Source organism: Ciona robusta, chromosome 8 (assembly GCF_009617815.1).
Source record: "Ciona robusta chromosome 8, ASM961781v2".
Lineage (NCBI taxonomy): Eukaryota > Metazoa > Chordata > Ascidiacea > Phlebobranchia > Cionidae > Ciona > Ciona robusta.
Window position 1 is genome coordinate 6,291,712 of NC_143242.1, and position 22,356 is coordinate 6,314,067.

The 22,356-nt window shown below is 35.0% G+C and overlaps 6 protein-coding genes across 13 annotated transcripts; 1 reads left to right on the plus strand and 5 right to left on the minus strand.

Annotated features, from left to right (window-relative positions):
* Positions 1-179: 179 nt before the first annotated feature.
* LOC149732806 (translin-associated factor X-interacting protein 1-like) lies at positions 180-7,108 on the minus strand. Of its 2 annotated transcripts, XM_089883068.1 has the most exons (15): positions 6,967-7,108; positions 6,594-6,740; positions 6,289-6,465; positions 6,006-6,134; positions 5,581-5,717; positions 5,199-5,343; positions 4,643-4,840; positions 4,309-4,408; positions 3,486-3,624; positions 2,953-3,106; positions 2,331-2,451; positions 1,985-2,068; positions 1,782-1,924; positions 1,200-1,325; positions 180-500 (listed from the first exon to the last, which is right to left on the minus strand). In XM_089883068.1, exons 1-15 carry the CDS (start codon positions 7,081-7,083, stop codon positions 309-311), a joined length of 2,109 nt encoding a protein of 702 aa, XP_089739194.1. In that variant the 5' UTR covers positions 7,084-7,108; the 3' UTR covers positions 180-308. The 2 variants fall into 2 exon arrangements, with proteins under 2 accessions (XP_089739194.1, XP_089739195.1); XM_089883069.1 differs by lacking the exon at positions 6,289-6,465.
* A 10-nt stretch (positions 7,109-7,118) lies between these two features.
* Positions 7,119-8,012, minus strand: LOC149732807 (uncharacterized). Its single transcript, XM_089883100.1, has one exon. It carries the CDS (start codon positions 7,626-7,628, stop codon positions 7,266-7,268), a length of 363 nt encoding a protein of 120 aa, XP_089739226.1. The 5' UTR covers positions 7,629-8,012; the 3' UTR covers positions 7,119-7,265.
* Positions 8,013-8,232: 220 nt separating this feature from the next.
* Positions 8,233-10,171, minus strand: LOC149732808 (dihydropteridine reductase-like). Of its 2 annotated transcripts, none has more exons than XM_089883091.1 (6): positions 9,872-10,171; positions 9,279-9,468; positions 9,081-9,221; positions 8,893-9,001; positions 8,755-8,838; positions 8,233-8,680 (listed from the first exon to the last, which is right to left on the minus strand). In XM_089883091.1, the coding sequence occupies exons 1-6, from the start codon at positions 10,169-10,171 to the stop codon at positions 8,581-8,583; spliced, it is 924 nt and encodes a 307-aa protein (XP_089739217.1). In that variant the 3' UTR covers positions 8,233-8,580. The 2 variants fall into 2 exon arrangements, with proteins under 2 accessions (XP_089739217.1, XP_089739218.1); XM_089883092.1 differs by lacking the exon at positions 9,872-10,171 and adding an exon at positions 9,536-9,738.
* Positions 10,172-10,248: 77 nt separating this feature from the next.
* On the plus strand, positions 10,249-13,808 carry LOC149732809 (BAG family molecular chaperone regulator 3-like). Of its 4 annotated transcripts, none has more exons than XM_089883088.1 (4): positions 10,249-10,430; positions 10,898-10,998; positions 12,029-12,460; positions 12,742-13,808. In XM_089883088.1, the coding sequence occupies exons 1-4, from the start codon at positions 10,370-10,372 to the stop codon at positions 13,351-13,353; spliced, it is 1,206 nt and encodes a 401-aa protein (XP_089739214.1). In that variant the 5' UTR covers positions 10,249-10,369; the 3' UTR covers positions 13,354-13,808. The 4 variants fall into 4 exon arrangements, with proteins under 4 accessions (XP_089739214.1, XP_089739213.1, XP_089739216.1 ...); XM_089883087.1 differs by having other exon boundaries at positions 10,286-10,430; positions 12,026-12,460; XM_089883090.1 differs by lacking the exons at positions 10,249-10,430; positions 10,898-10,998 and adding an exon at positions 11,081-11,923.
* Positions 13,564-14,703, minus strand: LOC149732810 (uncharacterized). The gene is made up of 2 exons (XM_089883096.1): positions 14,212-14,703; positions 13,564-14,110 (listed from the first exon to the last, which is right to left on the minus strand). Exons 1-2 carry the CDS (start codon positions 14,498-14,500, stop codon positions 13,926-13,928), a joined length of 474 nt encoding a protein of 157 aa, XP_089739222.1. The 5' UTR covers positions 14,501-14,703; the 3' UTR covers positions 13,564-13,925.
* Positions 14,704-14,846: 143 nt separating this feature from the next.
* LOC149732811 (transmembrane protein 168-A-like) lies at positions 14,847-22,193 on the minus strand. Of its 3 annotated transcripts, none has more exons than XM_089883066.1 (14): positions 22,046-22,193; positions 21,812-21,972; positions 21,330-21,480; positions 20,959-21,131; positions 20,449-20,638; positions 20,041-20,231; positions 19,584-19,734; positions 19,148-19,217; positions 18,818-18,922; positions 18,433-18,532; positions 17,888-18,116; positions 17,224-17,310; positions 16,134-16,327; positions 14,847-15,935 (listed from the first exon to the last, which is right to left on the minus strand). In XM_089883066.1, the coding sequence occupies exons 3-14, from the start codon at positions 21,359-21,361 to the stop codon at positions 15,355-15,357; spliced, it is 2,103 nt and encodes a 700-aa protein (XP_089739192.1). In that variant the 5' UTR covers positions 21,362-21,480; positions 21,812-21,972; positions 22,046-22,193; the 3' UTR covers positions 14,847-15,354. The 3 variants fall into 3 exon arrangements, with proteins under 3 accessions (XP_089739192.1, XP_089739191.1, XP_089739193.1); XM_089883065.1 differs by having other exon boundaries at positions 16,134-16,336; XM_089883067.1 differs by lacking the exons at positions 21,812-21,972; positions 22,046-22,193 and having other exon boundaries at positions 16,134-16,336; positions 20,959-21,018; positions 21,330-21,467.
* Between the last annotated feature and the right edge of the window lie 163 nt (positions 22,194-22,356).

Sequence of the window (22,356 nt, forward strand, 5' to 3'; positions counted from 1 at the left end):
TGGTTGAATAAATTAACCAATTGATGTCATGTAGTGGGGTGGGCTCCATTATTCAAAGAACTATAAAACTGTGTCCTCATAACTCCCATAGAACGTGGTTATTGTTTAAAACACGATCAATATATTTTGTTCTAAAGTATCCTGTTTACCCCACAGTACTCGTAAAAACCCCACAGTACTCGTAAAAATATCACATTTATTTTAGTTCATGCATGATGAAGTAAAGTAACCATAACAATACCAAAACAGTCTCCTAACTCATTACAATAAAAGTGCAATCTGGCTCACGTTTAAATATAAAGCAATCACTACGGAGCATCAATTCTACGGATTCCTCCTTTTCGCATTCGATCCAAGATAACACTTAGTTCGGTATCTTCAGCAGCATCCAGTTCAGCTGCTTCACATTTAAATGCGATTTGTAAGTAGTTATTCATGTGTTCTTGGTCTATCTTTGGATCATTCATCATCAATTCATTCTTTAAGTCAGCAACTGAAACCTGAGAAACATAATTGCATTTATTGAAATACGTGGGTAGTTCAATTGCATTTATTGAATTACGTGAGTAGTTCAATTGCATTTATTGTAAAAATAAATTAGTGTGATAAGAATATGAGATAACTAACACAAAACGTTAGTTAAGAATAAGAGGTAACTAACATTTTATAATCAATTAGTTAAAAGTGTATCAGTATTAGCTCAGTAGTAAGTGCAATTTATTTGATGATTCATTGGGGTTTTCCGGCTTATTGTCAGCATGAGTGTTCTTAAACAATATACTTTGTGTCTGAATGACTTGAAAGTAGACTTAATTTTATTGTCTCATCTGCCAATATGTTAAACCCAATTATAGGTTGTCATCTTGCATACTTGATTCCATAAAAGATTTGTATATTAGGCAGTGGACTTATATTTCTAGTTATATAGATATGTAGACAATAATTTAATTTGTCATGGCTTTTTATTAGTACTAACAACATTACATTATGATATTTTCACCTATTTTATTGAACTGAACAAAATATTTTTACTTTTTTTGTAACCTCACCTGTAACATATATGCAAAGAGTTGAATATTTGCATTCTAGACTTAAATACATTAGAAACACCCGTTTTTATACAATTGAATGGTAATGTGTTTCAGTATTATAACACACAACTACTTAAAGAATTGCTGCTCTTATATTTTAGCATTTACCTTTTCATTTCCCTCCAAATGACTTCCAATCTCTGCAACATAAGCTTCTTTCTCCTCGTTATCTTGCAATCTCAAAGCATTCAGGAAGGAACCTGTATGCCCTTCCTCATCCTCGGTGAACAGAGCCTGGAACCATTAAAAAATCATGTTAGTTTGATTGAGAAAATCAAAAGTTACTCCAACCTTATCTAGCATAATAATAATATTGTAAGGAGTAACATACATTTTTTAACATTTTTGTGAACACAGTAACAAAGACTAGTTAAATAACACAAATAAGGGAATTTTTGGCAGTCATTATACACATGCTGCGGCTAAATACTACTAGAGTAAGAGTACCTTATAAAAGTCGACTGCAAAACTCAAATTGTTTCAATTACTTTTTATATTACTATGTTATCTAAATTTGCCTTAAAAAAGAATCCAAAATATTTCATGATAGTATATCCTTTAAATGTAGACTTAATTAATAGCTGTCAGTTCTATATAAATTATTCACAAATATAGGTTTAGGTAGCAGATCTACTAAAGCGGATCTACTGAACAATAGACAACTTTTGGTTATTAATATAAATTAAAAACCTTGTAATCAATCAAAGTATTTTCATCAACTTTTAGCTCAAGTTCTTGTATTGCAGCATCAAACAAGGCTTGCGTGCTTGGTTCTTGCTTGAGTGGGAACATTACATTTAATGCAGCCATGAACTGATCAATGGATAAATTGCCTGTTGAGTTATAAACCTGGTTGTTAGGAAGACATTTTAAATAAATCTCTGAAAGGTTACCTGTTTTTTCAATATCAACTCTGTCAAATTCTGCCATCAACTTTTTCATAATTTCCATTTCCTGATAGTACAAGTCTTCTGGTCCTGTTGGTTCAAGTAATATGTGCAAATATTCATTTTAGGTAAAGTGACTAAAATACTAAAAGTAGATTTCTCTCATAATAGAAAAATAGACCACTCATTCCGAAATATCAACCATGCCCAGAAAGAGATTATAACAACAATATACAGAACTAATTTTCAGCAGCAAATAACAACAATAAACAGAACCAATTTTAATATCTTAACAAGACACAGCAGCAGTTACAATTTCAATCATCCTTTCCTATGATAGCAAACAACTTACCATCTTCAGTTAGAATAGCCAAGAACATACTTGCATAATGCTCATCTTTATAATTATTAAGTGCATCATGCAAGGAATATCCCCACTCTGCCGCTATCTCTTCCAAGTTATTAAACTTTAGCTATAATTACAAAGTGTCAGATCTCAACATAAAAAAAACTCTCTCTTTATTATAAACTGTGTCGGATTTTCACGATTTCAGAACAGCTTTTTAATTTACATGGTTTGGGACCTGCAGTGAGATATGAGATGTGACCTGGGATGTGACCAATATAAAAAATTCTTTACTATAAACTGTGTTCGATTTCACTTAAAAACTTTCGAGTTTTAGCAAAACATTTTATTTTACATGGTTCAGGTTCTGCAGCGTGATATGTCATGTGACCTGGGATTTAGGCCTGAAATGGATCATTTCCCCACTACTTAAGATTTAATTACATGCACCTTACCAGATAAAACCAGAGATTTAGTTGTGGTTCGTTATGATATAAATAAGACAGCATATTGTCGCCTTTTATAATTGTTTAACCAAAATCAGCTTAACAATTGATAGAATTAATATTATATATCCAACAGCATTATGCAAGGTACACAAATGCCACAACTTTTAACAAGATCTTACCATGAAAAAGTCGAACAAGAAATCCGTCATTTTCTGCCTCTTTCCGACTTCAGCATCACTTGTTACTTTTTTCACCCAGATTTCTTTCAGGACAGCCGACAACTCAGCTTTACTTAATTTTCGATTTCTGACGGTTCCTTCAAATCGAAGATATCTTGAAGTAAAAGTAACATTATAGGTTATTTTTAATACCCTTATAAATTTTAGTTTTTTTAGTAACAAGTGGCAAACAAATATAAAATAGTGTGAAAGAATAAAGTAAAAAAGTTTACATTTTAAATGTTAATAAAAAATCTCTAAATGTCATTTAAAATATCACTAAACTTTCCTGATCAGATCTGTTTCTGTGTTGTCTTAATTTTGAGACACCTTCCTTTTCTGAATCTTATCTTCTTGGTAAACTAAATATCTCTTGGCATGGTATACAGAGTTAAGTTTATGTCTGCAACTTGTACTGAGCTTACAAACTGTTACAATGTACATAGAAAAATACAGCATACAAATTTGAATTGCAAAGTACAAATTAGTCGCACTTCGGAATATCCTCAGATGTTCCTTTTCCATCCAGTAAGTCTGGACCTTGTGATCCAGTTTTGAATTCACCGATTAAAACTTGGAGGATCTCTTCGCTTGATTTACCAGATGAAACATCTCTCCAGTGCTCAGGTCCACCTATGATAATTACAATAGTAGGCCTAATTACTTTGAAGTTATCAAATTATTATTTAGATTACCGTTGTAAACCAAAGTGTCAATATGTTATAAGACATAACACTTTAGAGTTTGGTTTTCAAATTTATAAAATTAAATAATTGTTTAGATAAAGTGAATTTGTATACATAAAGGCCATTAAACCTCCATAGCTGATATTATACTACATTCATACAACATATGATGCCCTTGTTTTCATAAAGTATAGTGTTATATTTGGACAACTATGTTTGTATGTATGTAACTTACTTTATCCTCGCGTGGCCGGAAACGACAGTCGTTATAACACGGGTGTTCATACACCTCGTGCCAGCTTACGAGTTACCATGTATGTTACTTTGTGGGTGATTTTTTTTTTGGATTTTTTCATTTTTTTTTGTGTATGGCTGATAATTTGGACAACCAATTAGTGACCACTGGGTTGGAGCAATTGCCGTTAAGTGTCTTGCCCAAGGACACATATGCCCACAATGGTAGCAGCGACGAGCCTTGAACCAATTACCTCTGGGTTAGAGGCAGGCGCGCTAACCACTTAGCCACGGCGCCGGACGATGTTTATTGAAATAAATAGTACAAGCCATACTTAAAACATCTTTAGCAAGTAGCGTAGTTTATATAAGAGTTAGATAAATTATGTTGTGTCACCTGGTACTATTTCACCACATTTTTTCCACTGCGGTCTGGGAGTTGCACTGCGACGTAAAGTTTCAGCTTCGGTGTAAAACTGATCACGCTGGTCTAAAACCTGTATACAAAACATATATTACACACTTTCTAATTATACAATGGCTTGCGAAAAATCAATATACTTTAAAAGATTTAAAACGTATATAAAAGATGGCATAACAATTGTGAAGATAAGGTATTTACTCATAAGAATTGTAATCATAAATGTGCACTGTCAAAAAATGTTAGCAAAAAAGTATCAATTGAGAAATAGCTACAGGCTCAGATGCATAGTAATAAACCGAAGTCTTACCTGTTTATGTACATCTAATATAGTTTCATGTTCGTCTTTAAGCTGTTGGAAATCATCAGTCAACGTGGTGTATTTTTCATTCAGTTCAGCAAACCTTGCTTCCAGCATTTCAAAGTTTCTTCTTGGAACAACATCTCCATAATCAGCTTGCATCTTGGTAAGTTCATCAGCTTGTCTTGATAAATCTTCTCTTGCAACCTAAGAGGTGTTTGTCAGTTTTAACTTACAATAACTAGAAATGTACATGTTAGGTCATAAAACTACCTGATACCATAGAGTCTCAAACTATATGGGTGATATGAGCTCAGGTACGGTGCTTAACTTTTGCATTAAATTATTAGAGTTTTTATTAGCTGTGCAAAATCGTTAAATGTCAGCTTTTAACACTACACTATTGTTTGCCACAGATTTTTCAGAAAATGTAAGTGGGCCTAATTCTAACAAGTTTGAAAGTCAAATACACTGTCTCTAAAATACTAAAATTAAAATAATATAAAGATATTTTCAGCATTGAAAATTATGTTATAATAAACAATTATGATAATTTATAATAAACCTTCAGTGATAGTTTAAGTCTGATTGGGTCATCATCTGCGTCAATGGTTCCTTGTCCAGCTGCACGTTTCAAATCTTCTTGTTGGTGTCTCAGATCATTCATGTCAGAAATGAGAAGTTTTCTCATGTCACATTCATTTCGATACCTTTTATAAATAAAATAAACAAAGTCATACATGGAAATAGTAACACCTAACACACATACTGAGTATACATGATGTCATATTTTATATAAACACAAATTTCACTAGCCACATCAAGTAAAATATTAATTAGCAAGCTACTTACAAAATATATGTTTTTTACCAACTTGTACTCAAAATTGACCATTACAAGTTAGGGTAAATTATATTGTGTTTAAAGATTGCCACTATCTGTCATACTTCCTATATTCAGTTGAAAGTTCTTCTTGTAACTTTGCAACTTGTGCTTGCAACGAAACTTCTTTCTCTCTCATACTGTCAATGTAACGAAGAAGTTCCATTTTGTTTCTTCGTAAATTTAAAATCTCCAAACGCTCCTGTAATCATAAACACTTGCTAGCAACATATGAATGAATGTAACTTGATTGATTTATCCTTGCATTAAGCATTATTAACAGTGTTCATACACCTCATGCCAGCTTATGAGTTGTCGCATATGCTTTGTGGGTGATTATGTACTTTTGTATGGCTGATAATTTAAACAAATGGGTTAAAGCAATTGCTATTAAGTGTCCCAAGGAAATACTAACCACAATGTTAACAACAATGGGCTGCATAGATAAATTCATACTTATTTTAAATGTGAGAAAGAATAGTCACAGCACCTCTTCCCTTATTTTCATGACTTTTTGATCACATTGTTCAGATACAGTAATCAACATTGACTTGAGGGGTTCCAACTCTCTTATCTTCTGCCTATAGTGACTCAACATCTTTTCGTATTCATTCTTTATCTGCAAGATCAAACAAAAATTACGAAAACTGAAACATGTAATTAAGGATTAGTGAATTAACACTATTCTCAATATATTTACATATATATATATGTATTAAATCACAAATACAAATCATATATTTAAGTTGTTGACTTAGAATATAACAATAAACCTGAGATAATAAAGGTTTGTAGGTTTTGAAATCTTCAATAAGATACTCAAACACTTCACGATAAGCTTGCAATCTTAGCTCATTGGGTTTTCCATCAGAACATTCCAATTCAACTATTTCCTTTCTTACGTAAGTTTCTAGAGCCACAAGGAACTTTGGTTTGGGAATAATGGATTTCTATGAGAAAACAAGTCTGAATGAAATGCCATGAAATCATACAAGTATAATTTCTGGGTATGTATATAAAAATGTCACTCTGCAGCTTAACACTTAAAGGTTACTGAAAAATGATAGGCAGATTTTACCTTTACAATTGTTAGGTCTTTGTGAAAACTCTTTCCAATCAAAGAAGTATCTGAAACACTTTGACTAGCATATGCGGGCCATGATTCAATTTCTCCTGATTTTGTATCTTGATTTGGTTGTAAGCTTTGTTGTGAAGGTAAAAGATGCTGAAAATAAAATATAGTTGATTAGTATTACAAATAATAGACTTCTTAACACAGAATTATAAAAACCTAAAGGATGTCTAACAAAAGATACTGATGTTAGTTTTTTGTTGGAAATAGCTACAGGCTCAATGCAACATTAATAAAAAAAGTTTATTATTACATTTTGTATGATGTATTAACACTACAATGAAAATTCATCACATGGTAGGCTTGGTAAGCTACTCACTTTGGTGTTTGAGCCTGTCAGTGTGTAGGATGTTGAAGTCTTATCTTTCTTGGCCACCTCATATGAGTTATGGCTTTGTTGTTCAATAGGTGGAAGCTTGGGTGGTTTAACAGACATAATTCAAAGATTATAAGAACACACATAAAACACAATCTAAAAATTTTGCAAAAAAATTAAAAATATTTTATAAAAATATACTTCTATGTGTAATTGCAAAAGCAAATGATAAAATAATATATGGCGAATTTATATTAATTAAAACACTTGTGCAACATGCAAAACAAGTACGTTAAATGTTTTTAAGTGCGTTTGATGTAGAATGCTTTTCCAATTTTATGTAGCTCCTGCTCATACATGTCATGCTCTCTTTCAAGAAGTTCTCTAAGTGCAGCTCTTCTTACAGCAACAACCGCTTTGTTGGCATATGACAGTTCATGCTTAATTTCTTCTTTATTCAGTCTGTATCTTTGCGTTTGGCTGGCCTCTTCAAGACCTTCTGCCCAACCAGCTTTAAGGTTGTCATTCTTTTCAGTCGTTACTTGCAAGATCCTCTCAGCCATTAACTCATCTTTCATGATTCTTTCTTTTTCCACTTTCAGTGAATTTATCAAGCTTCCACCTCTATTAGCTACCTCAAATCGGAGAGACATGTTCATACTCATCTTGAAATTTCAGATCTTCCAAATAACTGTAGTTTTAATATAAACCTCTTTGTTTTTATAAAAATGCTGTGAAACAAATTAAATCATAAAATATAACAGCAAAATATTAACACTTTTACCTTAAAAACGCTACCGATAAAGTTACAAAGTATATTAAGTGGTATGACATTCAGTTTTATAGCTCGCTATTTAGCCTATTTATACAAAATATTACCGGTAAAGTGTTGAATTTCTAAAGCGGAATATTCGTACGCTAACAAGCATTATGAAAAACTAAAACCCTTAACGTTTAAAACCATATAAACATCTAGTGGCAATACATTATAAATTAAAACAAAACCACAAAACAAACTTCATGTTTTTCAAGTTATCTGCCGCGTCTGCGATCTCCATAGCAGCAGTTCAATACACTGCCACCTGGTGGTCGATGATTTTTCACTTTTATGTGGGGTAAAATAATAAATGCTGGAGATGGTTTAGCGTGAAAGCAGAACCTATTTAGGTTAATACCATTTTTTAAACAAGCATTATGTCGACTTTACGATCACCAAAGAAAACGTCACGCCATTTAAAATACCGTGATTATTATTATACCTGAGACAACTTATGGCAGAATAGCTGTGTCGTTTATTGCCGCGAAACCGAGTACTGCGTGCAAATAATACGGTATTTGTGTTAACAAACTAAAATTTTAATTAATCATTTCACACTTTCACAGTAACTACAATTTAATTGCGTTTTAGTAAGGAGCAGCAGTGAAAAGTATTAGTTAAACAAGATTCAACAAACACAATAAAGTTGGTCCGTAGCAGAGTCCGTATATAAACGGACTCTGGTCCGTAGTAAATGGTTTTTCAACCATAGTCGTTATTTGTAAAATGATTTCTGTGTAAATTATGAAATGCTAAATTAGCAGCCGTTTATAAGCCAATCCCAAAGGCAATTGTAAGAACTACACTGGAGTAGCAGTAGTTGCACCACTTGCAGTTTCTACTTTCAACAAGCTGCCAGATGCTGGCCTCTTTTCTCCCTTCGCCCAAACCGAGAATGTTCTGTAATTTAAAAATGAGTTATAATTAATGATAAAAATATAAACAATTATTAAAAATGAATTAAATTAACTTACTCAGATATATATTCTAGTGGTGTCCATGAAGAGAAATCTGCATTTGGCATGTTCTTTCTGTTCATAGGAGTATCGAGAGTAACCCTACATAAAACATAAATTATATCTTGCATCAAACTGGATTTAACAATAATTTACGGTGCTATGCATAGTACAGATGAGTTGACGGGCAATCCACTGCTTGAGTCAGACAAACTCTTGCATAGTTGATGTACTGCTGCTTTGGCCAACCCATAACCAATCATTCCTGCAATAAATTGCATAAAATAAACATTACAGTGTATAAGTTATGTCACTGCTGTGTCAAAATTAAAATTAAGTCAAACCTGAAGTTCCTTCTAAAGCAGGAGCTGCTCCAGTTAAAGTCAACAGCCCTCCTTGCTTTAAAAACTTGGAAGCCAAATTTCCAGCAATGGTTGAGCTCCACACACTTTGTTTCCACATCATATCGCAGTTTTTCACATAATCTAAATGAAATTATTTGCTAAATAACCAAGTAGCAAAATTAAAGCAAAATGACTTACTTTGACTTGCTGCATTTCCACCTGCCCATCCTCCAGCCACACAAAATATTGCATCAACTTTTTCTTCACCCAACAGAGAGCCCAACCCATCAACAACTTCAGCATGTTGATCTTGCCAAGAATTGAGATTCTTGATCAGCACATTCTGATCAGCTGCATCATTTGACATCAAATCAATTGAAGTTACATGCTGTAACATTAAAATATAGTTTAATATGCAGTTTAAAAATCCAATGACAAAAATGATTTTAGCTTACGTGATTATTGCTTTTAAAGTGGCTTACAATATTTCTTCCCAAAGCGCCACAGCCTCCGTATATAACTACTTTTAACGACATGTTTCTATACTAACCTAGGAACGCAGAAAAGGTTTTAATAGCGACAATGTGTATGTACTGCCACTGTACATGTAATAAATGCGTGCGTGAATCTTCCTGGCGTGTGGTAATGTGATTATAAGCATGGCCTACCAGAAGGCTAATCAATACTGTGTTATTTTTTCTGCCTCTTAACCAAGTAAACCTAGATTACTGGACATACATAATATCGCATTGCAATATTGATATCGCTTCATACCAAAGAGACAACCTTACCAATATAGGCGGCGTATCATAATGTGATATGTTGCGGCAGATATTCGAGCATAGTTGACCTTTTTCGCCGCAAAATCCGTCAAAATACACATCATGTAAAAGTTTAACCAGACATTTTGGTTTGTCGTGCAATATGTAAGACAGCTTCTTGGTTTGAGCCCAGTAATAACTAATCGTGTGCAAACAACATTTCCTATCATATATATTGGGCACTGGAGCGTTACAACAAATGGAATAAAAGGAAGAAGGCAGCAAACCTTGATTTCGACGAAGGGTCATTCGCGGTTTAAACTCAACCATCCAACGATACAGGGTATGCGTACGCGCGTTTGTCTTATTTGTAGTCCAGCGTGGTAAATTCTTTACCAACAAGTTCGTAGTCAACAAGTTCGTAGTGTTTTTGGTTGTATAAGGAAGTGACACTTCTAGATTCGGTTAAAAGTTGAAAAAAGGTGTTCAGGTTTCGTAAATACATTGGTTAATTACATCCGAAGGGATATGTATCAAAATCAATACCCAGCTCCGCCGGATTTACGACTTAATGAACCTCTGCCTCCAGGTTTGTATTTCTTGTTGATGTGTTTTTGTTATATTTTAAATAAGGATTTAATATTAGTTTTTTTTTTGTCTAAACTCTGCCACATACAAGTCCCTGGCAATATCATAACATCCCGGCAGTCTTTCTAAGTTCTTTTTTAGATTATACTTTATATATGTATAATTATATCAAAGTAAGTTGTTGCACATCATAATGCTATATTGCTGTTATTCCAATATATTACGTGTTAAACAAAATTATGGGCAATGGGCAAATAGTTTGTAGCAGGCCACAGGAAGTAAGATCCGTTTGGATATGCCAAACTAAAGTGACTGGCCTCCTGTAGTATTGTCGTTATATTTTCATATTTAACAATGAATCAAGTTTTGGCAGTTTTTATAAAACATTGTTTATTTGTGTACATGTTTTATAAATCCTATAAAACATGTTATCACTGTGTACATTTTATAAAACTTAGTTTTTTACAGGATGGGAAATGAGAATTGATGATCGAACGAACTGGCCATTCTTTATTGATCATAACACTCAAAGAACAACTTGGCAAGACCCAAGGCCTGTGGGTGGACCGGTGCGTTCTTTTTATATGTAATTTGTAATGTTTTTTTTATGATAGTCATATTTTATATTTTTATATACAGTATTATAGTATGGTACCATAATAGAGAATGGTAGGGCTTTATAGATTACCATGTAAAACAAAGAACTTGTGATAGTTTAAACAACTGTATACATATTTAAAATTGTAAACTAAATTACCGTATTAAAATGATAAAGCAGAAATCTAATTTCTTAACTATTGTGAGTGTGAGAAGTACACCAAAATTGAATCTATAAAAAAGAGAACTCAAGAAAAAGGCACTGTTTGAAAGAGAGAGAAATTGCGCGAGAGTTCTAGAACTGGCTGGAAACTGTCGCAGTGTATGACGTCAGAGCGGTTTACGTTATATACAATGTCTCGTGTGTCACTTGCGCGTATATAGATACTCGAGCTCCCGCGGGAACAACTTACGTCATTAGGCATAAGCTCATAGTACAGAAATGGATTGTGCAGTTCAAGGTAGCGTTTAAGTGTGGAGATTGTGTATATAAAGCGCTCAGAGCTTATCATAAGGTTAGTGTTTTGAAACAGAGTGTGGTAAGCGAGTTTTCAAATTCAGATTTGAAAGTGAATAAAATATATACAATACGAACGGATAGAGTACGTCGGTTACCCGTTAAATTAGTTTGTTTAAAAATAATCTTAGTTGTTACGCATTCTGTAGGCTTAGATCAGTGTAGAATAAAGAATAAAAAAATAAGTCACATTCAATTTAGTTTCTGCGTATACGCTGCTATTTAGTATTTACTCTCTTTTACTAATCGACGTCTTTTTTGACGTAGCTATAAGCTGATTGTTTATTATAATGTTTGCTGGTGTTATGAAGCGCACGCAACCACAAGATACCAACGCATTCAATACAGAAGAAATACCCAATAAACTAACAACAGAAATGGTAAATTTCCACTAAAAGAGTTTTTTGTAGAAATACATACACGTGTTACGAATAGCGAATGCTTCGTTTAGGATTGATAATATAACCGTATTTACTTTACAGCAGCAGCAAAACGGTACGAACCAACCGAGAGTGATCCCGGTTCAGCATATTCACTCAGGACAACAGCAGTTCCCAATGCACAATCCAACGAAAATGCCTCAACCGTTCGCCCCCCAGACCAGCATGCCAATGCCGCAACAGCATTTCCCAAACCAAGTACGTAGCACTACCTCCGACTGTATAGCGATACCCGTCCAGCACTTTAACCCTGGATCGGCGCAAGATGTCCCCGTCGCTGTTTTACACGAAGAAACATTAAAACCCCCAACTCCTACAAGCTCGCCCGGTAGTCAGTATATAGAATCTGAGCCTGTGTATATCCCTTCCCCATCCCCGCAACCACAGTCCCCAGTTCCAGATGACTTATTGACCTCGGCCACTACGGCCACCATGGAAAACAAAGCCGACGATACGATTGAACCAGATATGCCACAGGTTGTGCATGGTTTTCTCGCGCCGTGTTTGCACCTCCCAAATTTCATTATCACTTCATTAGAAATAAAATAATAATTAAAACAAAGTGATGGCATCACACTCCGCATTTGATCGTCATCGTGTTTTATTTATATCCGTAACCTAGATTTTGACGTGCAGCTGGTTTGACGATTGATATTCCATTTAAACCATGTGTGTTTTGCAACAGTCATGCTGTCATAGTGTGTTTGTAAATTCTACCTATAATGATTGTTCAAAGTTTAACATGTTCTTTTGCACAGGCGGCGCCTAAAGAACGGGTGGTTCCAATCCAAGTTGTCCATGAGTCTCCAAAACAGCCGAATTATCATCCACAGCAAGCTAAGCCACAAGCCCCACCTCAAAGTTACCCCCAGCAACAACCATATCAGCAACCGAATTTTGCCCGATTCCCCACTTCCCCACCACAACAACAATTCCCCAGTCAGCAGCAACCGCCACAGCAGACGCAACAGCAACCTGGCCATAGAGACGTTCCTATTACTGCCTCCCCAAAGCCCACTGCCGCTCCTCCAACACCGACACCCCCTGTAACACAAGCGCCCAAACCGCACACGCCAAGCCCACCGCCTGCCCAGGACGATCACCGTGTCATAGCCGCACGCAAAAAGATCGCCGACGCGCTGTCCGACCTTGAATCGATCGAAAATGACGTGAACCAGTTCTCTGGTGAATCAAAGGACAAAGCGTATCTTAAACTGGAACATCTGCTTACAAAGAAATTGCTGGCCCTGGACGAAGTTACAGCAGCAGGAGCTCCTGGCGAATCCGACATTCGAGCTGAACGAAAAGCGGCGGTGAAACGTGTTCAACAAACATTAGACGTATTAGAACTTAAATCCATGGCGAGCTGAAAAATGAGTTTTGTTCTTCATTGTTTGAACTTTTAACGCCAATTTAAATATACTACCAAAAGTTCATAGAGTATATAACGAAAATGGGTTTACGTTTTATAACTTGCTGTTAACTTACGTTGTTATGTGTCGTCCTGATGTCTTCTGATTTAATTTCAAAGCCCTTATGTAAAGGTTGCAAGAGCTACTCTTTATAAAGCTCGTTTCTGCTGTTATAACTCGTAAAATGTCTTTGTAGTCTAAATTGAGTTACTGTCGAATTTTTCATACTTCAACAAATTGCTTGGTGCTGCATCGCGCATGTGCAAACATGACCGAAACATTTTGCTTTTTCGTTCATTGTACACTTTTAGCTGTGTGTAGGCAATTAAGTATTTCGATTTTCGTAATGTTATAATATAGATTATATACATTTTTTGAATTGTTATAATATTAAAAATCGTTCAAATTTAAAAGCTTGTTGTGGTATTTGAAAAGTTGTTATAGCAGATTACTTTGCCAGGAACACAATTGTACTCAAAAAGTAGCCTAAGTAAAAACAAGGCGAATTTAACCCGGTCCGTAAAACCGAACTAGTTCAAACCGGTTCGTAAAAACGGAACTGTATTTCGGCCCGGCGTGTTTTTAAGTTTGTTGGTGCCTTTCGATGTTTTCGTCTGTGGTTCAGGTAAACTGCTGTCTCCGCATTCTTCACAGTATCCAGGTATCTGCGGTTTATTTACATCATTTATTCCACTTGATGTACTCGCTAGTTGCCCTGTCAACAATATTCTTTAAGTTTCTTTCTGTCGCCATGACTATATGTTACAAATCTAAATTCACAATCGATAAACTGATAAGACTCGGAAAAGTTTTTACCTTGACCGTTTTCTCTCTGTGTCACCTCTTTTTCAAACGCTTCCATCTTACTTTTCAAAGCGGCTACCAATACATCTTGTAGCTTCTGTTTGCGACCAGTTTTGGTCGCCATGAACAGTTCAGTTGGACAGTAATGTGGCAAGTTTTCATACATAATTCCACAACCTTCGTATGGCATCCCGTGCCATTTCGACCCATCTAACATTCTAGCACTGCCGGTTCTTTTTGGATAAGTCCGTTCATGTCTGGATCCGTATGCAAACTTCACCAAAGTTGTATTTGTATCCATACCTTTAGCTTAACTGGTGTTACAACGTACACAACACATTTGCCCAAGTCTAATGCTGTTACATTTCCGTTGGCAAGTAAAATATTAATTACATCACATACGGTGTATTTTTTAACAATAAATCGGTTGGTTTTGTCACAATTGTTCTTGGAAACCAAAACGTTTCGAAATCTGAAAAATAAACCTTTCTGTTCTAATCTGGACCGAAAGCATTAAAAACAATACCCTGTTCTATGAATAAGTGCATTTTTGCTACATAACATGCAATGCTTGTTTCCGTCCTAACAAACGAGTATTTTAGAATATCTATACCATTGCATTATAATACGAAATCAACCAAACAAAATGCAATAAAAAGTGCATTGTATTTTCAGTCTACCACAGTTATAAATCGCCGTTCGGACAGGGAACTTAGAATCGTATAAATTTATAAAAGAATGTAAATTTATCATTTTAAATGGTTGTGTAAATACCTACACCTGAATTACAGTGTCAACATATACACTGAAAAAAAAAAATATAAAAACCAAAACAGCAACCGAAAGATGACGCTTTACTGAATTAATTTACAATATTATGGGAAATGTGTAACTTATGGATATTACAATATTAAAAGCACCGAATAGTTTAGAGATTTCTACTGTAATATTAGAGACGTGTATATTGCATTCTGTAGTAATACACAATGTAAATAAAACAACCAGAAAATGGTGTAAAATGTCAACTTGCAAATTTAACAAACCTAAATAACCTGGAAATCACTTCAAAATACAAATCGTTGTTTTCTAAGTACCAGGAGATTAGTTTTTCTCAAGTTATACAAGAGATATATAAAGCTTTTGCATAACTAAAAATTAACCTTTTATAAGTTTAAACCCATGCCCGGTGTCAAGCTGTGCTGGGGGAAACCACCTCATTTTCAGTCGCCTGTATCTTCGACCGGGAGCTCCAAGTAACCTTACCAACTGTAATTTCTGTGCACAAGATGACGATAGCGCCAAACATGGTCGACATATTAGGGAATAATGCGACCTCCAGTGCTGGGTTAATTCTGAACCAGAGTTACCGCTAGTGGGCATTCTGAGCGCAAAGTCCGTCCACCGACGGGACACGGCATAAGAAGGTTTTACGCTACTGTCCTGGTCGTCAAACCATGACGCACAGGTTGCTCCATTTGTAAGATCATAGTTCCATTGCACCCAATCCCCCGTGAAGGTACCAGGGGAATACGCAGCAGCGGTTTCCACGTCTTTTTTAACAAGTTTACACGTTTGTACGGCAACGTACTCATGACGTAGGTTGCCTACCGCTTTCAGCCAAGGTTCACTGGCGATGACGTCAAGCAAAAGTAGAAGACGTGACGTCACGCACTCGTCATCGGCACAACTTTCACGCCAGATATCAAGTACACGTTCCGGTGACATCATAGCGCCATCTGACAATGCAAAGCGAAGTCTAAATCTTACACATATTCGTCACAGCAGGTCCTATACATCAATAGCGTTTCAGAGAAAATCCGTATCGCATGTTAAACTACGCGTAATTACGCAATATTATTTCGCCACAGAATAACAACCTCATGCGACGCGACAAGTCATACTACACAAACAAACAAAAACAACACAGAACTCACCGGCCAAAACGCAGCTGCCGTCATCTGCTGTAATACCACTGTAGTAAAATATGTAAGTGTCGTATTTCGCCGCTTCGTCGTCTTTCGTGCGTTTCGTAAATAACGTTCGTAGCTTTTCTTCGGCCGTGGCGCGACTTAGACCAGTTGTAGAGTAGTCACAGCCGATGTTTTCAACAAGGTAAAGAGAAAAGAACCTAGGAAGTCTACAGTGAGTGGGTATGCGGTACCAGAAAGATTTCAACTTGGTGTATATTGTACAGGTTTGTTTCCTTACGCACACTTTTCTACTGATTAGAACTTGAATATTGTTTAATTAAACGTTGGTTATTTCATTTTACATTGTATTGTGTATAGGGTGTAACGGTCACACATTTTATCCAAAACGTTATTTTCTTTTCTGTTTTATCAATAAGCGTGTTTTAACAACTGTTGTTTTACCGTTGCTACTCCTCTTTTCGCTCTTCTAACCTTTTCAGATCTTCGTCGTGAACGAAGAGACGAAATAAATTTTATTCATTTATTCGTGTACAAGGAAAATTAAGTGGCTTTAACTTGTTGTGTTGGTAAAGTCATAGACATCAAACGGCAGTTTAGTTTTACCTCAAAGAGCAGTTTAATATGAATGAATGAATGAATGAATGAATGAATGTAACTTACTTTATCCTCGCGTGGCCGGAAAACGACAGTCGTTATCACACGGTTTAACACCTCGTGCCAGCTTACGAGTTGCCATGTGGTTACTTTGTGGGTGATTATTTTTTTTTTGGATTTTTTAATTTTTTTTTTATGTATGGCTGATAATTTGGACAACCCATTAGTGACCACTGGGTTGAAGCAATTGTCGTTAAGTGTCTTGCCCAAGGACACATACGCCCACAATGGTAGCAGCGACGAGCCTTGATCCCATTACCTAATGGTTACCTAATGGGCGCTAACCACTACGCCACGGCGCCGGACTAAGAGGATTAAAGCAATCAGCATTGTTGTGTTGATTATTAAACATTCCCTTCCACAACATAAAAGTGTGCCATAGCTCAACGTGTATGTTACACCTTAAAAATCAGTATAAAAACATTCATTGGTTAAATACCTGTGCATTGCAGTAATAAGAGAGGTTGCTCTGTCATTCTGCTGCTGTAAGGAACCAGTGGGTAGCAATGTAACTCCTTGGTGGGCACTGTGAAAGGATGGAAATATATTCTTTAAAAAAATATCTTTAGAGTCTTTGACTACAACTTCAATATTCTATAAAAAATTATCTTTAGAGTCTTTGACTACAACTTTTTTACAGATATAGTAGGGTGGGGAAAGATTGGGCCACGTTTGACACATAATAGCAAAATATCCTGATCGTGTTTTAAACAATTAACAACAGTCTTTGAGAGTTGTAAGAATATGGTTTTATAATTCTTTGAAAGTTTTTTGTTTACTACCAAATTGGACGGGAAAATAGAATGATCAGGTGTCCCATCTTCCCCCACCCTACTATATATAATAAACTCTGAATTGTTTAAAGAACACTTACTTACCCAAATCTATCCATGAATAAAATTGGGTACATAAACATATAAACAAAAAAACTATGTTGCAAGAAATTTCAAACAAAAAGCCTATTTTTCTAAAAGTAAAAAACAGACAGAAAAAGCATAAATGCACATGATTGTAGAAGGGCACCACCTAGATACAATATCAACTAAAATAATGGTAACTTAACAGATGTGCAAAACGTTAACGAGGTATTAGAAATACCATACTTGGCTGCGGTTGTTGGTGTAATAAGAGCATAAGCCGCACAAGTTCCTCCCAATTTAACTGCGAGCTCCCTGATCCTTGCAAACGAGCAACATTCAATTCCAGCTATAATGAGGAGGAAAGATGGGTAAGTTGCATCCTCTCGCCTCCATGAGATTGCTCCAAAGATGAAAGTGCTGAGAAGAGCACACGCTACTGTTTGTTGCCCAATGAGACAGAGATGGCGGACTCCTGGTTTTGAGATGGATGTTAAATAAAACATAAAAACTAGTTTATAAATGGGTGAAAACTTATTCACAGAAGACAGAACACCACATGTATAAATTATATTGAAAAAAGTAAATCACTATTTCCTGTTTATAAACAACTGTAATAGTGAAATCCCTGGAATGATCTAAATTAACATTGTGTCTATAGCCATTCCAACAATACATTGTATTAAAAATAAGCTTTAGAATATCATTGTTTGGCCAGCAAGGATCCTTTCATAATCAACATACAATACAAAAGCTTAGTTAACAAAACAGTTAGACTAATCTTAAATTACCTTTACTGGACATTATGTGTGGTAGACTGGTACCCCCGCTTTGTGTAGGAAGCTTGTGGAAAAAATCTTGACATTCAGCTAATTTCCGCGCAAGCACAAACTGGGAACAATGTCTTTATTAAGATTTAATCAAGACATTTATTTAAAAAAAATTATAAAATTTATAAACAAATTTTTAAATAATTTTACAGATTGTAATATGGTATATGGCTGTTTTATGTACAACATTGTCAGCATATATAAACAGGTTAAAGCACCAGTGAATGACATACTGACGTTATCCATATACAACTGCACAGTCTGCACTCATACATACAGCACTGTTGTAAGAGCAGCATACGAGTAAAATCACTTAAAAGTGGATTAAGCAATAGGCAGTACTGACCTCAGTTGATATGTATCCCATATGTGTGCAAATCCATATCAATCCACTCACAGTTACAACGGGAATCACAAATACTAATTCATACTCGGGGTGCAGAAGTATTACCTGCTTTTTTAAATGCATTAAAATTTGTAATACTTTATTTCAATGCAGCGTGAAAATAGTTCCATAAAGGCAGAGTAAAAATGATTTACAAACACTAATTAATCCCTAGTGGTTAGGAAACACATCATTTATCTTGTAATGTAACATAAGCTACTGCGTGGCAATAGAAAAATGTACAAAGCATAACCTAATGATTTAGAAAAGGTTTTAAAAGATTAAACTTACATAGAATGCAAGAATACTGAAGGTGAACTCAAGCAAGAAGATTACAAACATTAGGAAATATTGTCTGCACCTGTAATGAAATTCGTTTAATTAGGTATTGAGATTAAAACTGTACAACAGAGTCCAGTACATAAAAATTCTAAGCTAAAAAAACAACATAACACCATTCACACTACAACAATACAAAAAAAGCACATTATGAATATTAAATACAGTGTTACAGCAGTTAAAGGCGTACTGTTATGAATGCTTAAGGTGACATTTTAAAACAAGGGTAACATTATGTGTTTTGGACTTTCGCACTCCAGGTTTACATCTTAAAATAAGTTATACACTAATTTCTGTTTCAAATCTATAGGTTTAACTGCTTTTTAACCATGTCGTTTTTAATTTAATACAACTTTAAAAACTGCCATAGCAGCAATACAACTTATACCTCGTCATTTGAAATGAGCATGACCATCTTTCCATGGCTGACAAAGGGGAAAAATAGAAATCTGATGCAGGTGGAAAGAAGAGACGCAAATGGTAACACACCAATGCTAATGGGTTGATGACTTGATCAAGATTGTCAAATACTGCAATAGCTGAAGAGGTGGAAGCAGCAATTATATAAACACACAATGCAATCAATTGGTATACTGTTTCCACTAGAGTATTAGTGTAGGTCTTATATTACTGTTCATAAATAGGTTCCAAATATCAAGAGTGTTTACCAAATACAAATTTTAAAATAAATACCAATATCAATCAATTATCATGTGAAATACAAGTTACACAACCATGCGCAGTCCAAATTGGTGAAGTAACTATTAACTAATATTATATTTAACACCAAAAGAGAATTTTGGAAAGAGCAAAACGAGGAAACTAAATCAAGAACATAATCTAACCTGATATGGCAACAAACATGAACAGATAGAGGAATGCAAGGCTGCATTTCATCCTCAAGTTAACCACAACAATAGCAGATGCTGATACTATTAATACAAGGTCAAGGTCTCCATCATGCTCGAGAAACATAGAACCACCAAGTAGAAAACCAAGTAACGTAGATAATTCGGTTGGTGAAATAAAGATTGACCTAAAATCAGAGAAATATTTAATATAAATCAAAGATCTTATTTGGAAACTTGAATATAGAAACATAAATAAATTTTTACTGAACTGTTTCAGCCTATTTTTATTCTGTTCGTAAATTTGATAATTTTTTTTTAATTTAAGCATTGTAAACATATAAAAATACCCATGTACTTTTGACATAATATATATTGGTATGTAAAAATGCAACAGTTTCTTACCTGTGAATAACACTTTCGCTAAATCTGTCTAGAAAATCACAGCAGCATTTAATTGCAGTGCTTGTCATTAGCAGCATGTCAGCTATCTTGTCTCTGTCATCATACGTCCAGGGGCGGTAGGTACTTACTCCAAATGCCATACAACTGAAGAGCAATGACCACCAGAAGTGCGAGAAATATGAGATGTAACCTGATGGTGGCAATAAACAATATGTGCCTGGTTTAACTAAACTAAAATACAAATTGGTCAGTAACAAATAACAAAGCAACATAAATTATAGCTTAGGTACAGAGTTGGACAAAGTAAAAACCAGTTTCATCATCAATAATATGCCCTTTTGACAAGTTAGGATTAAACAGAAATTTCTTAGGTTGCTACTGCAGGCTCATGAAACTAGAATTTCATTTATGACAAAAACTTTTTGTTTTACATTTTGAGGTTTACAGTAATAGTAAGTAATTACAAATTGAAGATAATATCTTAAAGCAGAAAACATGAAATAGGCTTACCCTGATCATTGCTACATAGGTAATCAAGATAAATGGTTCCAAGACTAATTACGCAAATCACTGCAAAGATAAAAATGGTCACTGGTGGCAAGGTATCATTGTACGACAACACATTGGAAGATGTAACAAGGATTGAAATCAGCAACAACACGCCAGGTAGTATCTTCAAAAACCTAAAAACAAACAGCGTCCACACTCTGATGTACGATTTAAAATTTGGAGTATTGTACCCTTAGTCTGTGCAATTTTAAAAATTTGGATGACCTTGGGAAATATACTTAGCGACAATTGCTCCAACCGAGTGGTCACTAATTGTTGTTCAAATTTTCAGTAAAACATAAAAAATAACAGGGGTATTACAAATGACTTACCTTATCTTGTCAATTAACTTTGATTTGTACATTGTGAGAAATGTTTTTAGTTTTATCCAAGTTACAAATACAGCTTGTATGATTTTCTTAAAACCTTTGCACAATTTCGATTCATGAGATGTTTTGCGAGTGTAAAATATCGGTTGAAGACCTGAAAATAATATCAAGTTTACAAATTTGTAGAAAAAATTTATGTGTTACTGAACAACCAACCGCAAACCTATATACCCATGATACAGATCTATCTGTGTTCTATATGATCAGTTGTATCATTATTATAGACAAAGAATAATAATAATAATAACTTTTATTTGTCTTTTCGATTACTAAGGCAAAGATTGACGAAAAGACCAGATCTAGCGACGAAACAACAGTTGTTAAAACATGCTTACAGTTAAAAACATATTTACAATTAGTTGGAAGAAAATGAAGGTTAAATTGAAGTATTGAAATTGAACCAATACACAACAGCAATTTCCTACCTGTAGGATAAGCTTGAGTTGTAAATAGAAACGGACTTTTACATTTCAACGAAGCACCCTGAGGTTTATATTTTCTCTGACTCGGACGTAGAGTTCCCAAGCTCAAAGAACGGGGTCTAGATTCAAACCTTCGAGTATTTGTAGCAGTAAACGAAATCCGGCTGTCCATTACAAAAGTTAATAATAAGACACTCTTGTCTGGCAAGGCTGGCAAATGAGTAATTTAAAACTTACGCCTTAATTCTTCAGATTTGCAATTTTTTCGGTCAAAGTCCAACAACCATTCACTCAATGTTCAACTAATTGCTTCAGAGAAAAGCTTGACCAGCAAAATGTATAGCGGGAGAAATTCAGCACTAGTGCGCCACCTTTCGGTTGGGGAATTTTCACAGGCAAGTTAGACCAAGAGATTGGTTTTAACTCTTTAAGTTAAACTATGCATAAAGTACAATGTTACGAAACGGTAGACGAGTGACTGCACAGCGGTATTTCTCGCTTGCACGATCTGCCAGACGTTTCATCGCTTCAGTGATGGACAAGCCTAG

Bases quoted from the DNA above. Each gene is read 5' to 3' on its own strand.
- LOC149732809 (XM_089883087.1), top strand. From the start codon at position 10,370: ATGTATCAAAATCAATACCCAGCTCCGCCGGATTTACGACTTAATGAA. The intron at 10,999-12,025 runs GTGCGTTCTTTT...TTTACTTTACAG, and splicing joins CAAGGCCTGTGGGTGGACCG to CAGCAGCAAAACGGTACGAA. The intron at 12,461-12,741 runs GTTGTGCATGGT...TCTTTTGCACAG, and splicing joins TTGAACCAGATATGCCACAG to GCGGCGCCTAAAGAACGGGT.
- LOC149732811 (XM_089883065.1), bottom strand. From the start codon at position 21,361: ATGTACAAATCAAAGTTAATTGACAAGATAAG. The intron at 20,232-20,448 runs GTAAGAAACTGT...CTCTGATTTTAG, and splicing joins AGCGAAAGTGTTATTCACAG to GTCAATCTTTATTTCACCAA. The intron at 17,311-17,887 runs GTATGGTATTTC...ATCCTTTCACAG, and splicing joins ACACCAACAACCGCAGCCAA to TGCCCACCAAGGAGTTACAT.
- LOC149732806 (XM_089883068.1), bottom strand. From the start codon at position 7,083: ATGTCTGTTAAACCACCCAAGCTTCCACCTATTGAACAACAAAGCCAT. The intron at 3,107-3,485 runs GTGCGACTAATT...TTTTACTTCAAG, and splicing joins ACATCTGAGGATATTCCGAA to ATATCTTCGATTTGAAGGAA. The intron at 2,452-2,952 runs GTAAGATCTTGT...TTGTAATTATAG, and splicing joins TCTTGTTCGACTTTTTCATG to CTAAAGTTTAATAACTTGGA.
- LOC149732808 (XM_089883091.1), bottom strand. From the start codon at position 10,171: ATGGTTGAGTTTAAACCGCGAATGACCCTTCGTCGAAATCAAGGTTTG. The intron at 9,222-9,278 runs GTAAGTCATTTT...AATTTCATTTAG, and splicing joins TGGAAATGCAGCAAGTCAAA to ATTATGTGAAAAACTGCGAT. The intron at 8,839-8,892 runs GTAAATTATTGT...TGTTTTATGTAG, and splicing joins TCTGTACTATGCATAGCACC to GGTTACTCTCGATACTCCTA.
- LOC149732810 (XM_089883096.1), bottom strand. From the start codon at position 14,500: ATGGATACAAATACAACTTTGGTGAAGTTTGCATACGGATCCAGACAT. The intron at 14,111-14,211 runs GTAAAAACTTTT...TATTGTTGACAG, and splicing joins ACAGAGAGAAAACGGTCAAG to GGCAACTAGCGAGTACATCA.
- LOC149732807 (XM_089883100.1), bottom strand. From the start codon at position 7,628: ATGAGTATGAACATGTCTCTCCGATTTGAGGTAGCTAATAGAGGTGGA.